Consider the following 15,793-nt stretch of genomic DNA (forward strand, 5'->3'; position numbering starts at 1 on the left):
ATGTCCGTGGACACTCGTAACCGGAAAACCCTTTGTAACATACACCTACTACATAGGTTAAGACATGAGAGAGGCGTAGTCTATCTTTTTTAGGATTCCTGGTTTTCCTCAGGCGTCCCCCATATGGGACTCCCAGTTCCAACACCAAAATCCATTTCAAATGTTACCTCACCTAGTTCCCTTAACTAATGCTTTGTCTATGTTTGCTTTTTATCCCATTTCCGACCTCATTCTAGAGTCATTATCACCACAAAAGTAATATGGAACAGGATATATAAGTCTGGGAGGATGAATATATCCAAGTCCAGGTTTCTCCAGCTGTTGCTGGTCCTTGTAGTCATGACAAGCCCCTCCTCTTCCTCCTGCCACCACCCTATCAAAGACATTCTGGGTTTCCGTAAGGGCAGTCAAGTGGTCCTCCTTTGACGTTGCTTCCCATTAGAATTCGTATAGTGTCCTGGTTTCCCTGGTAACTGGGAAACTGTCAAGTTCATTTCCATGTCAAGTTCATTTCCCATTCGGGTTCCGGTCCTTATGGTCGTTCTCCTCACAGTCATTTGTTTCACCGTGGTTCTGATTAACTGGGTTTTCAGCAATGGCAACAAACAGCAAAAATACTATTCCCGTTACTACCAGTGCTATGCTTATTATCATTGCCATTTTTAGTGAACATTGCTCCCCGTTTTCCAAATGTCAAGAACCAGCCAATCCCAGGCACACGTGTCCTGCCCAGCATTGTTCTGGACTTCCTGTCTCAATCCTTTAAGCTTGATCATTGCCTCAGAGAATATTCCTCCTGGGGAGGTATTATCTTGACTTCCTGTCTCAATCCTTTGAGCTTGATCATTGCCTCAGAGAATATTCCTCCTGGGGGCAGTATTATCTTGACTTCCTGTCTCAATCCTTTAAGCTTGATCATTGCCTCAGAGAATATTCCTCCTGGGGAGGTATTATCTTGACTTCCTGTCTCAATCCTTTAAGCTTGATCATTGCCTCAGAGAATATTCCTCCTGGGGAGGTATTATCTTGACTTCCTGTATCAATTCCTTTAAGCTTGATCATTGCCTCAGAGAATATTCCTCCTGGGGAGGTATTATCTTGACTTCCTGTCTCAATCCTTTAAGCTTGATCATTGCCTCAGAGAATATTCCTCCTGGGGAGGTATTATCTTGACTTCCTGTCTCAATCCTTTAAGCTTGATCATTGCATCAGAGAATATTCCTCCTGGGGGCAGTATTATTAGGACTAAAAGTTCAGCCCTCGCTTCCGAACATAACACAGACTCCGCCTTTTTCTGCTAGGAGCCAATCCAGAGCCTGTCTATTCTGCCAGGTCATCCTACTTGTTGCCTGTACTTGTTCTCCCAGCGCTGACAATGCTGATGTAACTGGTGTGAAATGGCTAGTTAGTTAACGGTGCGCACTAGTAGCGTTTCAATCGGTGACGTCACTCGCTCTGAGACCTTGAAGTAGTTGTTTCCCTGCAAGGGCCGCAGCCTTTTGTGGAGCGACGGGTAACGGTGTTTCGAGGGTCCCTGGTTCGAGCCCAGGTAGGGGCGAGGAGAGGGACGGAAGCAACACTGTTACACTGAGTCAGTATAATTTATGAACCTCTGTTGATTGTAATGTATTTAATTGTTCCATTTCACATTTTTATTAAGAGTTATCCAAAGAAATATTGATTCAAATCCTGATTTATTCATACTCCTCGCTTTACATTCATTGGGAATTCCTCTAGGTTAGCACCTATCTGTACGTTGGGGTCAGCTTCATACGGGGCGGCAGGTAGCTTAGTGGGTAAGAGCATTGTGCCAGTAACCGAAAGGTCGCTGGTTCTAATCCCTGAGCCGACTAGGTGAAAAATCTGTCGATGTGCCCTTAAGCAAGGCACTTAACCCTAATTGCTCATGTAAGTCGCTCTGGATAAGAGTGTCTGCTAAATGACTTAAATGTAAATATGCTCTTTCTGATCTATTTAGTATCTTGTATATCAACGTTTAAGGCCTTCCAGTCAACTATTTAAAACATTTTGTATCAGCTGTACTCTGGCACAGATCCCTTTCCGTCCTTTTGGCCATAACGTCCTTAGTTGCCCCTGACAGACCCAGAAGAAATTCTCAATGGCCCCCCGACTGATCCTCATAAGGAACGATCAGTGGTGATGCCAGTGTCTGATTTTCGCATACTTCCGGGATAACTATTACCCCAGTACTTGACCCTGCTGCCTGATAAATTTTTCTTTGAGGGGTGTCTGCATTCCAAAAGCTATCTGTATCTAGGTGTCATGTTGTTTCACATTCTCCCTTGAATTCTCCCAAATGATATAACCCGATTGTTTTGTTGTAAAACTCATATTTCCGCTCATAGTCTATTTGATATTTCTCTGGTGCTTCCCCTTTCCTGGTTTCTATTCTAGCGTCTAATTGCTTACACTTCTCTCCCCATCCTGGTTGATTATAAAATTGTTCATATTTAGGATTTCCTAAAATATGACAAACATTCTGCTGGGCAATACGGTCTTTCCTAGTCCCTTAGACGACAGAAGTAGTGATTTAAACGTAGCCCAGTCCTGGTAGCTGTGGGGATTTGGTACTACTGTTAATTATTTTAAAAAGGGAGACGAAGTGCAGATTAGACAGTTTTCTTTCATTGTAATGTAGTATATTGTCCCCGTCTATACCAGTCATTGTAATGTAGTATATTGTCCCCGTCTATACCAGTCATTGTAATGTAGTATATTGTGACCATCTATACCAGTCATTGTAATGTAGTATATTGGGCCCGTCTATACCAGTCATTGTAATGTAGTATATTGTCCCCGTCTATACCAGTCATTGTAGTGTAGTATATTGTGGCCGTCTATACCAGTCATTGTAATGTAGTATATTGTGCCCGTCTATACCAGTCATTGTAATGTAGTATATTGTGCCCGTCTATACCAGTCATTGTAATGTAGTATATTGTGCCCGTCTATACCAGTCATTGTAATGTAGTATATTGTGACCATCTATACCAGTCATTGTAATGTAGTATATTGTGCCCGTCTATACCAGTCATTGTAATGTAGTATATTGTGCCCGTCTATACCAGTCATTGTAATGTAGTATATTGGGCCCGTCTATACCAGTCATTGTAATGTAGTATATTGTGCCCGTCTATACCAGTCATTGTAATGTAGTATATTGTGCCCGTCTATACCAGTCATTGTAATGTAGTATATTGTGACCATCTATACCAGTCATTGTAATGTAGTATATTGTGCCCGTCTATACCAGTCATTGTAATGTAGTATATTGTGCCCGTCTATACCAGTCATTGTAATGTAGTATATTGTGGCCGTCTATACCAGTCATTGTAATGTAGTATATTGTGCCCGTCTATACCAGTCATTGTAATGTAGTATATTGTGCCCGTCTATACCAGTCATTGTTTAGCTCCTCCTTCCATTCTCTTCCTTCTGCTTCTGCTGGGGCTCTAACATGTAAGGGGTTTAGTGAACTTTCCCAAGGAATAACTACTTCGGCAACACTGTCCCCTGGACACGTAGTATTTGTAACTACTACATCAAATTGTTTATCTAAGTCTTGGGCTGTTATTCTTATGTCTATGATCCACCTGTCGTTCCTTTTATTATCCTGAGGTCACAGTTACCCATGATCCACCTGTCGTTCCTTTTATTATCCTGAGGTCACAGTTACCCATGATCCACCTGTCGTTCCTTTTATTATCCTGAGGTCACAGTTACCCATGATCCACCTGTCATTCCTTTTATTATCCTGAGGTCACAGTTACCCATGATCCACCTGTCGTTCTTTTTATTATCCTGAGGTAACAGTTACCCATGATCCACCTGTCATTCCTTTTATTATCCTGAGGTCACAGTTACCCATGATCCACCTGTCATTCCTTTTATTATCCTGAGGTCACAGTTACCCATGATCCACCTGTCGTTCCTATTATTAGGTCACAGTTACCCATGATCCACCTGTCGTTCCTTTTACTATCCTGAGGTCACAGTTACCCATGATCCACCTGTCGTTCCTTTTATTATCCTGAGGTCACAGTTACCCATGATCCACCTGTCGTTCCTTTTACTATCCTGAGGTCACAGTTACCCATGATCCACCTTTGTTCCTTTTATTATCCTGAGGTCACAGTTACCCATGATCCACCTGTCGTTCCTTTTATTATCCTGAGGTCACAGTTACCCATGATCCACCTGTCGTTCCTTTTACTATACTGAGGTCACAGTTACCCAACGCAATTTCCCCATAATCCTTGTGCTGGTTCCTCCTATTCCAATAATGATTTGACCCTCGTACTTTAATAGCGATCCCTTTCTGTACTTCAGTTGTGGTTCCTGCTTGTGCAAGAATATACATTCCAATCCTGTCTGTTTCTCTTCTCTGTCTTTTTCTTGTGCTCTTTACTATTGTCAGTATGCCATTTTCCTTACACAACTGTTCTGGTTTCCAATTTCTGTTAGGAGGACTAGTCAAGGGTAGAGAAATCAATGGTGGGGAAATCTGGTGAGTCTTGGTAGTCTTGTAGGATCTTGGAGGTCTTGTAGGATCTTGGAGGTTACGTAGTATTTATAAGGTCCTCTGAATGGGGAGCAGCATTTATTTTTCAACTGGAAACAATGAGCCCAATCAGTCCTCCATGACAACAACATCATCAGCAACAGAATGGGGCTATTCAATCCTTCGTTTTTGAGTTATGCTCAGGAGAAACAATTTGTCTAATCTATACTTCCATAATTCCAACTCCTGTTCTTGAAGACTGGAAATCTGACAGACAGTTTTTTCTGTAGGCCTAAATATATAACCTAATCATATTATTATCTATAGTAGAAAGCAATGGGTTAGAAGATGCCTTCATAACAAACTCATAAAGTTAAATGCAACATCCATTTATGGCCAGCTACATAACCTCTAACATTGACTTATCCTGCAATAGATGTTCAATTGGTAATATTAAATGTGTCTTCTTCTAATGCCTCTTAAGCAGGTTGACGTTTATTGTGATGAGTCTTGTCCTGGAGGCAGAACTGAGGGATTTCTGCTAGATGGGCCAGCTGCAGTCAACATTGGCTATACTGTCAATTTTCATGAAAACACAAATGTAAGGTTAGGGTTATTTAATGTTAGGGTTAGGCATTAGGGTTAGCAGTGTGGTTAAGGTTAGGGTTATTTAATGTTAGGGTTAGGCATTGGGGTTAGCAGTGTGGTTAAGGTTAGGGTTATTTCATGTTAGGGTTAGGCATTAGGGTTAGCAGTGTGGTTAAGGTTAGGGTTATTTCATGTTAGGGTTAGGCATTAGGGTTAGCAGTGTGGTTAAGGTTAGGGTTATTAATGTTAGGGTTAGGCATTAGGGTTAGCAGTGTGGTTAAGGTTAGGGTTATTTCATGTTAGGGTTAGGCATTAGGGTTAGCAGTGTGGTTAAGGTTAGGGTTATTTAATGTTAGGGTTAGGCATTAGGGTTAGCAGTGTGGTTAAGGTTAGGGTTATTTCATGTTAGGGTTAGGCATTAGGGTTAGCAGTGTGGTTAAGGTTAGGGTTATTTAATGTTAGGGTTAGGCATTAGGGATAGCAGTGTGGTTAAGGTTAGGGTTATTTCATGTTAGGGTTAGGCATTAGGGTTAGCAGTGTGGTTAAGGTTAGGGTTATTTAATGTTAGGGTTAGGCATTAGGGTTAGCAGTGTGGTTAAGGTTAGGGTTATTTAATGTTAGGGTTAGGCATTAGGGTTAGCAGTGTGGTTAAGGTTAGGGATATTTCATGTTAGGGTTAGGCATTAGGGTTAGCAGTGTGGTTAAGGTTAGGGTTATTTAATGTTAGGGTTAGGCATTAGGGTTAGCAGTGTGGTTAAGGTTAGGGATATTTCATGTTAGGGTTAGGCATTAGGGTTAGCAGTGTGGTTAAGGTTAGGGTTATTTCATGTTAGGGTTAGGCATTGGGGTTAGCAGTGTGGTTAAGGTTAGGGTTATTTAATGTTAGGGTTAGGCATTAGGGTTAGCAGTGTGGTTAAGGTTAGGGTTATTTAATGTTAGGGTTAGGCATTAGGGTTAGCAGTGTAAAGTAACTGAAAGTAATCAGATTACGTTACTGACTGTCAGTAATCCAAAAGTTAGTTACTGATGAGAATTCTGGACTGTAGATTTAGAAAGTAACTTACCCAGGCCTCCCAAGTGGTGTAGCGGTCTAAGGCACTGTGTCGCAGTGCTTGAGGCGTCACTACAGACCCGGGTTCGATCCCAGGCGGTGTCACAGCCTGCCGTGACTGTGAGACCCATGAGGCGTCACTACAGACCCGGGTTCGATCCCAGGCGGTGTCACAGCCTGCCGTGACTGTGAGACCCATGAGGCGTCACTACAGACCCGGGTACGATCCCAGGCGGTGTCACAGCCTGCCGTGACTGTGAGACCCATGAGGCGTCACTACAGACCCGGGTTCGATCCCAGGCGGTGTCACAGCCTGCCGTGACTGTGAGACCCATGAGGCGGCGCAAAAAAAATGGGCCTCAAAATTGCCGTCAGGATCTCGTCACGGTATCTTTGGCATTTAAATTGCCATCGGTAAAATGCTATTGTGTCCGTAGCTTATGCCTGCTCATACCATAACCCCACCATGGGGCATTCTGTTGACATCAGCAAACCGCTCACCCACACGACGCCATACACGTGCTCTGCAGTTGTGAGGCCGGTTGGACGTACGGCCAAATTCTCTAAAACAACGTTGGAGGCGGCTTATGGTAGAGAAATTAACATTCAATTCTCTGGCAACAACTCTGGTGGACATTCCTGCAGTCAGCACGCCAATTGCATGCTTCTTCAAAACTCTAGTCATCTGTGGCATTGCATTGTGTGATAAAACTGCATATTTTAAAGTGGCCTTTTATTGTGCCTAGCACAAGGTGCACCTGTGTAATGATCATGCTGTTTAATCAGCTTCTTGATATGCCACAGCTGTGAAGTGGATGGATTATTATGGCAAAGGAGGAGAAATGCTCAGTAACAGGGGTGTGAACAACATTTGAGAGAAATAAGCTTTTTGTGAGTATGGAAAATGTCTGGAATCTTTTATTTCAGCTCATGAAAGATGGGACCAACACTTTACGTTGTTGCTTTTATATTTTTGTTCAGTATAGTTTATTTATATAGCACATTTCAGACATGAAATGCAACGCAATTCACAGGAAAAAATGAATAAAAGCTATGAAAATAAAAACTGAAATATTTACTAGACAACAAACAGTGGATAAAAAACTAAAGAATATCAATAAAAGCTGAAAGACTAAAGAGCATCTAAGGAAATAACATTGGTTAAAACAGTAAGAATATGATGTAATATCCAGCCCAAAATATAAGCTGGTTTTACTACACTGTTTATAAACAATATAATTGTGCAACAAAAAAAATCTGTTAATCACATAAATTATTATGATTACTAAATGTTACATGAAATGGAAATATTATGAAATATCAAAACCGAATGTACACCCCTTTGTTAATATGTATTGGCAATAATTCATTTCCAATAGGGAGGCATGGAATAATAAAAAATGTATATTTTGTCAGGCTGGATGTTTGAAATATGAGTAGGTGATTTGAGTCATGCTTCTTCAGTAGTGGAATAAAGACAATTAGCACTTGAATGTTGTAAAGAAATACTGGAGTGATGTAAGATTGTTAATAAAACAGTTCATAGACGCATGTGTTATCCTGCGTCAATGTTTATAGGCTGCAAGTACGTTGAAATGAAGTTGTTTTCAAGTCGTTGAAACAACGACCTAAAAAATACATATTTTTAACTTTAACTTTCAACCAAAACCAAACGTAGATTGGACCTCGAGCATAGTCTTCTTTTCAACATCTTTTCAACTATATTTTGCAAGGTGGGATACTGCCCAATGTCAAAACACCGTTTTAACGTGTCCAAATCAATAACCAATATGCAGAAATAGTTTGTGATAAATGGAAAACCTAAACATAACATGTACTATCGACACAAACATGTTCCACAATAGTAATCATTATACTTGTATTTATTTAAACAACCACCTTATTAACTGCACAAGCACCAAAAACACAGTCGTTTTGACAAGTGGCAATAAATCACTAATATCGATTAGGGGGGAAAATCAGGTTGTATGTGCTGTTGAAACTAACACAACAAAAAAATACACATGGAAACGGGCGATATCTTTTACTTAACTGGTTAGAGGACAACCTGCAGAAGACAGTCAGCTACATTTTGGAGTGATGCATTTAAATTTAGCGGTCCCCAAAAGGAAGAGAAACGCAACACTTATTTGTCATCACTCATATCGATATCACGTTGAAATCAATTGGGGAGGGGGGAGATGAGGTTGCACGTCCTGTTAAAACTAACAGCTCAAAAACCACACAGAATCTGGGAATAATGTGTACATCACTGGTCAGAGGACAATTTGTAGAAAACAGCTAGATACATTTAGAAGTGTTGCATTTTGATTCAAGTGGGTCGCCAACGTGGTAAGTGTAACACAACTCATTTCAGAGCCTGAATTTTTCCCGATGAGGGTAATATTCATATCACGTTGAAATCAATAGAACAGGGGGCAAACGTTTAGGGTTCTACATTGTGAAATTCATTAAAATAGTCATACAACAATGTTAAAACATTGTGACATTATTTAATTGATAATCATGAAACAACTCCTTCATGTATGTACTTTCTGATGTTTAATCAGAGTTCTTTTACCAGCGTATCTCTTGCCACATTGATCACAGCTATAAGATTTCTCTCCTGTGTGTGTTCTCTGATGTGACATCAGGATGTTTGGCTGAGTAAAACTCTTCCCACATTGATCGCAACTATAAGGTTTTGCTCCAGTGTGTGTTCTCAAATGTACCATCAGGTTGCTTGAGTGATTAAAACTTTTCCCACATTGATAACAGCTATAAGGTTTCTCTCCTGTGTGTGTTCTCTGGTGTGATTCTAAATATTGGGACGAAACAAAACTCTTCCCACAGTCAGAGCAGCGGTACGGTCTCTCTCCTGTGTGTGTTCTCTGGTGTATAGTCAGCTGGCTAGATGAAGTAAAATTCTTCCCACATTGATCGCATTTATAAGGTTTCTCTCCTGTGTGTGTTCTCAAATGTACCTTCAGGCAGCTTGAGTGAGTAAAACTCTTCCCACATTGATTACAGCTATAAGGTTTCTCTCCTGTATGGATTCTCATATGTCTTTTAAGGTCTGCTGAAGAGTTGAATATATTCCCACACTCAGAGCAGCAGTGAGATTTCTTCCCTGTGGGTTTCCGCTGGTGTTTCTTGAGGTGTTCTGATCTGGAGGGACTCTTCTCTGCCTCCTCAGCTTCATGATGTTGTTGAGGCTCCCCAGAGGATCCACGATAGTCACGTCTCTCTTCTGTGTGAACGACAAAGTCAGACAGATGGCTAAAGGGCCACAACAGCAGAAATACTGTTTATTTGAGGTAAAAGGTGATGCCCAGAGCGTACCCATGAAGCTGTACAACAATTGACATCTGTTAAATTATTTGACAATTGTCTTAAGACAGTCAAGTGAGCAATAATAGTAATATCTTGTCTTGTTTTCACATTAGTAGTAACATCGATGATTGTAGGCTAGAAATATGAATACACACAAAACATATGAACAAAATCATCCACTGTGAAAGTTGATACTTGCAGGCCCTTCATATGTAGGCTATGAGCAGCACTTCGTTAAATTGATCAAATCAGTTATTGTTTTCTTGATCAAACCGTGAGCAACACCTGTCAAACTCATTTCTCTCAAAACATTTACATTACATTTTGCAATTTAGTCATTTAGCAGACGCTCTTATCCAGAGCGACTTACAGTTAGTGAATATATATATATATATATTTTTATACTGCCCCCCCCCCCGTGGGAATCAAACCCACAACCCTGGCGTTGCAAACGCCATGCTCTATCAACTGAGCTACATCCCTGCCGGCCATTCCCTCCCCTACCCTGGACGACGCTGGGCCAATTGTGCGCCGCCCATGAGTCTCCCGGTCGCGGCCGGCTGCGACAGAGCCTGGATTCGAACCAGGATCTCTAGTACATTTGAGAACGCACACTGGAAAGAAACCTTATAGCTGTGTGGTCCTCTGTAGCTCAGCTGGTAGAGCACGGCGCTTGTAACGCCAAGGTAGTGGGTTCGATCCCCGGGACCACCCATACACAAAAATGTATGCACGCATGACTGTAAGTCGCTTTGGATAAAAGCGTCTGCTAAATGGCATATTATTATTATTATTATAGTGGCACAGTTAGCACTGCAGGGATGTCGATTCACACGGGACTAGTATTACCAGAGGACCTTGGAGTTCGCCAAAAAACAGTAGGTTATTCTGGCTTGAATTGTTCCTCTCCTGCCATGTAAAAATGACTGCCATGGCAGATTCAGACGGGACTAAAATTACAGATGTGGTGTTTTGTGCTTGTGCATATAATTACATTCAGAACCGCGGACAGCGACAGTATCCAAAGCGGGAGAAAGTACATTTGTTATAAAATAATATTAGATTTATTAGTGTTGCATCATTATTTGTACATAATATAACCATATACAATTTATGTATCACATGTCTTAGAGCGATGGACTGTGCCATCTCCGTGGCCTCCACAAAGTCTTGTGCACCAGCTGTTCCGGACGACTGTATGATCACTCTCTCCTTAGCCGATGTGAGTAAGACCTTTAACCCCTGTAAATCTAAGCCGTTGGGGGAGGGGGGCTAAACTGACATATGGAATTGTTTTAAGATGGTCGTACTATGGATTACTTAAATTACTTAGATTGAAGCAAATTTGCGTCAATTGACTCCAAGGGGTTAAACAGGTTAATCTTCACAGACAGATTACCAGGACGCGTACTCAGAGCATGCACTGACAAGCTGGCAAGAGTCTTCACTGACATTTTAAAACGTCTCCCTGACCGCGTCTGTAATACCTACATGTTTCAAGCAGAGGCATTAATATGGAGTTGGTCCCCCCTTTGCTGCTATAACAGCCTCCACTCTTCTAGGAAGGCTTTCCACTAGATGTTGGAACATTGCTGCGGGGACTTGCTTCCATTCAGCCACAAGAGCTTTAGTTAGGTCGGGCACTGACGTTGGGCAATTAGGCCTGGCTCGCAGTCGGCCTTCCAATTCATCCCAAAGGTGTTCGATGGGGTTGAGGTCAGGGCTCTGTGCAGGCAAGTCAAGTTCTTCCACACCGATCTCGACAAACCATTTCTGTTTGGACTTCGCTTTGTGCACGGGGGCATTGTCATGCTGAAACAGGAAAGGGCCTTCCCCAAACTGTTGCCACAAAGTTGGAAGCACAGAATCGTCTAGAATGTCACTGTATGCTGTAGCGTTAAGATTTCCCTTCACTGGAACTAAGGGGACCGAACCATGAATAACAGCCCCAGGCCATTATTCCTCCTCCACCAAACATTACAGTTGGCACTATGCATTGGGGCAAGTAGTGTTCTCCGGGCGTCCGCTAAACCCAGATTCGTCCGTCGGATTGATCACTCCAGAGAACGCTTTTCTACTGCTCCAGAGTCCAATGGCAGCGAGCTTTACGCCACTCCAGCCGACACTTGGCATTGCGCATGGTGATCTGGGGCTTGTGTGCGGCTGCTCGGCCATGGAAACCCATTTCATGAAGCGCCCGACTAACAGTTATTCTGCTGACGTTGCATCCAGAGGCAGTTTGGAACGCGCTTCAGCACTCGGCGGGCCCGTTCTGTGAGCTTGTGTGGCCTACCACTTCGCGGTTCAGCCGTTGTTGCTCCTAGACGTTTCCACTTCCCAATAACAGCACTTACAGTTGACCAGGGCAGCTCTGGCAGGGCATAAATTTGACGAACTGACTTGTTGGAAAGGTGGCATCCTATGACGGTGCTACGTTTAAAGTCACTGAGCGCTTCAGTAAGGCCATTCTACTGCCAATGTTTGTCTATGGAAATTGCATGGCTGTGTGCTCGATTTTATACACCTGTCAAATACATTTGCAGAATATTATCCAATGACTTATCAACAGCTCCAACAATTTGACCCCCACAGGAAAGCCTCACTGGCAGATATAGAAAGACCCATAAACTGTATAGTCATTGATTCCTGAAGAATATAACTTCTAAATGCCTCAAATGTCAACTGCTTACCCCATCAGAAACCAAAACATGAGCTCGTATAATGCCACTGTTTGTAAACAAACACTGTATAGCCTCAAAATTTGGTTAAAACTGTGATTTTGACCTTATGGATGGCCAGTCCTTGTATTCATAGTGTAGTGAATTCAGGGGGTAGCCCTGAGCTGGACTCAAACCTGGGTCCAGAGAGTGTCAAGCCAACACCTTATAACTGTTATACCAAGATGTCTGAACTTCTTGATGAGGTCGCTAGGTTTTGGGTTAAGGTTGCTACAATAGCTTTCTCTATGAATTTGAGAGTGGTTACATTTCTCCAGCCCCCATCCCTCAGCTTTTTACCAAACCAAGTCTCTCTGGGCAGCCATTTTGTTGCTGTTTAAATCCTAGGTTGTTCCTTTAAAAAAGCCACATCAATCAATCAACCAATCTGCAGTGGCAGAATGACAAAGCGGTCATTCTGCCACTGTTTTGGTAATAAGATGATGATGGGGCTGGAGAAATGTAACTACTCTCACATTCATAGACAGACCTATGGATGCAAGGACTGACCATTCATGACATCAACATTATAGTTTTAACCATGTTGAGGCGATACAGTGTTGGTTTACATTTACATTGTTTCTAAACATTGGAGTAAAAAAAGCTTATTTTGGGATCTGATGGGGTAAGACAGTTGAACTAAGCTCATGAGGCATGTGTTATATTCTTCAAGAATATAAATCATTTAAAAGTCCAAATATGGATGTAGCAACTGCATATTTCCCCTTTAACACCACACATCAGATTAACAACTGCAGAGTTTGTGCCTCTGTTTTTAAGACAGTACTTACTAGTGTTAATCAGGGCCCGGTTTCTCAAGACCATCTTACTGCTAAGTTCATCATTAGAACCATTGGATGCCTTAAGATGCCTTTGGGAAACCGGAACCAGATATCCAGTTCCCTCCTCTTCTTCCTCCTTCTTTTTCGATGCGACAGTCATCGCCCCCTCCTCTTTCACTCCAAACACGGGAGCCCCCTCTTCTTTCACTGTAACATCCTCCTCCTCTTTCACTCTGAACGCGTCTTCCTCTTCTTTCACTGTAACATCCTCTTCCTCTTTCACTCTGAACGCGTCTTCCTCTTCTTTCACTGTAACGTCTTTCTCTTCTTCTTTCACGGTAACAGCCTCACCCTCTACTTGTTTTTGTATTGTAACATCCTCCTCTTCCTCCTCCTCTTTCACTAGAGCTTCTTTCTCCGTCCAGCAGACCTCCTCTTCTTTAGCAGGAGGAGAGTAGCTTAGTGAGCTCATGGTCGGGGATGTTAGCTAGCTAGGCTAGTGCTAACTTAACCAGCCAGCTAGCTGACCAATAACAACAACACCGTAAATATGAAATTAAATGGGATAACTAACTAGACGACAGAAGTGGGTTTAAAACACAGTGGCTAATATACACGAAAGCGTCTAAAGAGCTTTATTGGTTGGGCTATTTTGGCTAGCAAGCTACCGAGGTGTCTGACTAACTGTTGCTGCTGTTGAAAGAAGCGTCCCGTCCACTAGATTATACGTCACACTAGCAGCATAGCCTTAAAGTCCCACATCGCCATCTGCTGACTGGAGTGGGTAACGAAGTTGAGTAAAATGTAGATTTTATTTTCAGACAAAAAGTTAAAGGGTAGGAAGCATGTGTTTTTACTCACCAATGTAACAACACAGTGTGGTTAAAGACTTAGGAACTTAGTTGTAGTCACGATCTGGTTACCTATTAAGTTCAAACAGTTATGTTTTTGCGTTATTACATATTTATTAACTTATTTCCAGATATCTTCTAAACTACCCACAATGCACTATTTCTCAACGTCATATGGAGGATCTACTCTGTGCTACCGAGTTTGTATGCTAGCTCGGTAGCTAGCTCAAGCTGGATAACGTTAGCCACGCCTCATGTTTTTCATGCACTGTGTGGTTGTGTTATCTAGTGGGAACCTGTTACCACAATAGGCTCTGGTGCCTTCTTGCCGTGGGCTCAAGAACACACCTCATGTGACATACTAGACCCTGGCAGTAAATCTAATACTCAGGTGCTTTAAGTCATGCATGAAAGGTCTGGGGTGGTTCCGTGGTTATAAGTTACTGACCTAAAACTCACTAGTTTCTATAACTCTCGTCTTCCTAAAACTCACTAGCTTCTAGAACTCTGGTCTTCCTAAAACTCACTAGCTTCTAGAACTCTGGTCTTCCTAAAACTCACTAGCTTCCAAAACTCACTGGCTTCTAGAACTCTGGTCGTCCCAAAACTCACTAGCTTCTAGAACTCTGGTCTTCCTAAAACTCATTAGCTTCCAAAACTCACTGGCTTCTAGAACTCTCGTCTTCCTAAAACTCACTAGCTTCTAAAACTCACTAGCTTCTAGAACTCTGGTCTTCCTAAAACTCATTAGCTTCTAGAACTCTCGTCTTCCTAAAACTCATTAGCTTCTAGAACTCTCGTCCCCTTGGAACGAGCCCAAACAAAACTCATCTCCAATACAGAAAAACGTGCAGTCAAAATAAATTGTGATCCATGACAACGCACTGGCTAAATGCAAAACACAAATCGTTTTGACTGCCCACCCTTGAGACAATCAGCAACCAAGTTGTCCTTACCACGGACATGTCTGATTTCAAGAGGAAACTCCTGCAATATCCGTAGGAACTTTCCACCTCACTGCGGAGCTTCTCTCTCTTTTCAGGGTTCACTCGATAGGCATGTTGTTGGATCGGGGCCGAGTCCCCAATGTCATACTCTAGTACATTTGGGTTGGCACATCTGAGAATGAACTCAGGTATTCTACAAGCAGGGCAACAATGTCAATATAATTGTACCCCAAAATGGTCAGTTCGTTGCATAAATTATGATTACTAAATGTTGCATGAATTGTAAATATGAAATATCAAAACAGAATGATCACCCCTTTGTTAATATGTATTGGCAATAATTCACTTAATGGTGAGGCATTGAATAATAAAACATATATATTTTGTCAGGCTGGATGTTTGAAATATGAGTAGGTGATTTGAGTCATGCTTCTTCAGTAGTGGAATAAAGACAAGTAGCACTTGAATGTTGTAAAGAAATACTGGAGTGATGTAAGATTGTTAATAAAACTGATTATAGACCAATTTATTATACTGCGTCCATGTTTATAGGCTGCAAGTACGTTGAAATTAAGTTGTTGTCAAGTCGTTGAAAAAAACGACCTGAAAATACATATTTTCAACTAAAACCGAATGTAAACTCAGCAACAAAAAAAAGTCCTCTCACTGTCAACTGCGTTTATTTTCAGCAAACTTCATTAAGGCACAACATGTGTAAATATTTGTATGAACACAACAAGATTCAACAACTGAGACATAAACTGAACAAGTTCCACACACAAATAATGTGTCCCTGGGGGGGGTCAAAATCAAAATCAAAAGTAACAGTCAGTATCTGGTGTGGCCACCAGCTGCATTAAGTACTGCAGTGCATCTCCTCCTCATGGACTGCACCAGATTTGCCAGTTCTTGCTGTGAGATGTTACCCCACTCTTCCACCAAGGCACATACAAGTTCCCGGACATTTCTGGGGGAATTGCCCTAGCCCTCACCCTCCGATCC

General features: G+C 41.9%; 1 protein-coding gene across 1 annotated transcript; it reads right to left on the reverse strand.

Annotated features, from left to right (window-relative positions):
* Positions 1-8,435: 8,435 nt before the first annotated feature.
* On the reverse strand, positions 8,436-14,809 carry LOC123485698 (zinc finger protein 239-like). The gene is made up of 2 exons (XM_045216799.1): positions 14,801-14,809; positions 8,436-9,340 (listed from the first exon to the last, which is right to left on the reverse strand). Exons 1-2 carry the CDS (start codon positions 14,807-14,809, stop codon positions 8,702-8,704), a joined length of 648 nt encoding a protein of 215 aa, XP_045072734.1. The 3' UTR covers positions 8,436-8,701.
* Between the last annotated feature and the right edge of the window lie 984 nt (positions 14,810-15,793).

Source organism: Coregonus clupeaformis, unplaced genomic scaffold (genome assembly GCF_020615455.1).
Source record: "Coregonus clupeaformis isolate EN_2021a unplaced genomic scaffold, ASM2061545v1 scaf0803, whole genome shotgun sequence".
NCBI classification, from domain to species: domain Eukaryota; kingdom Metazoa; phylum Chordata; class Actinopteri; order Salmoniformes; family Salmonidae; genus Coregonus; species Coregonus clupeaformis.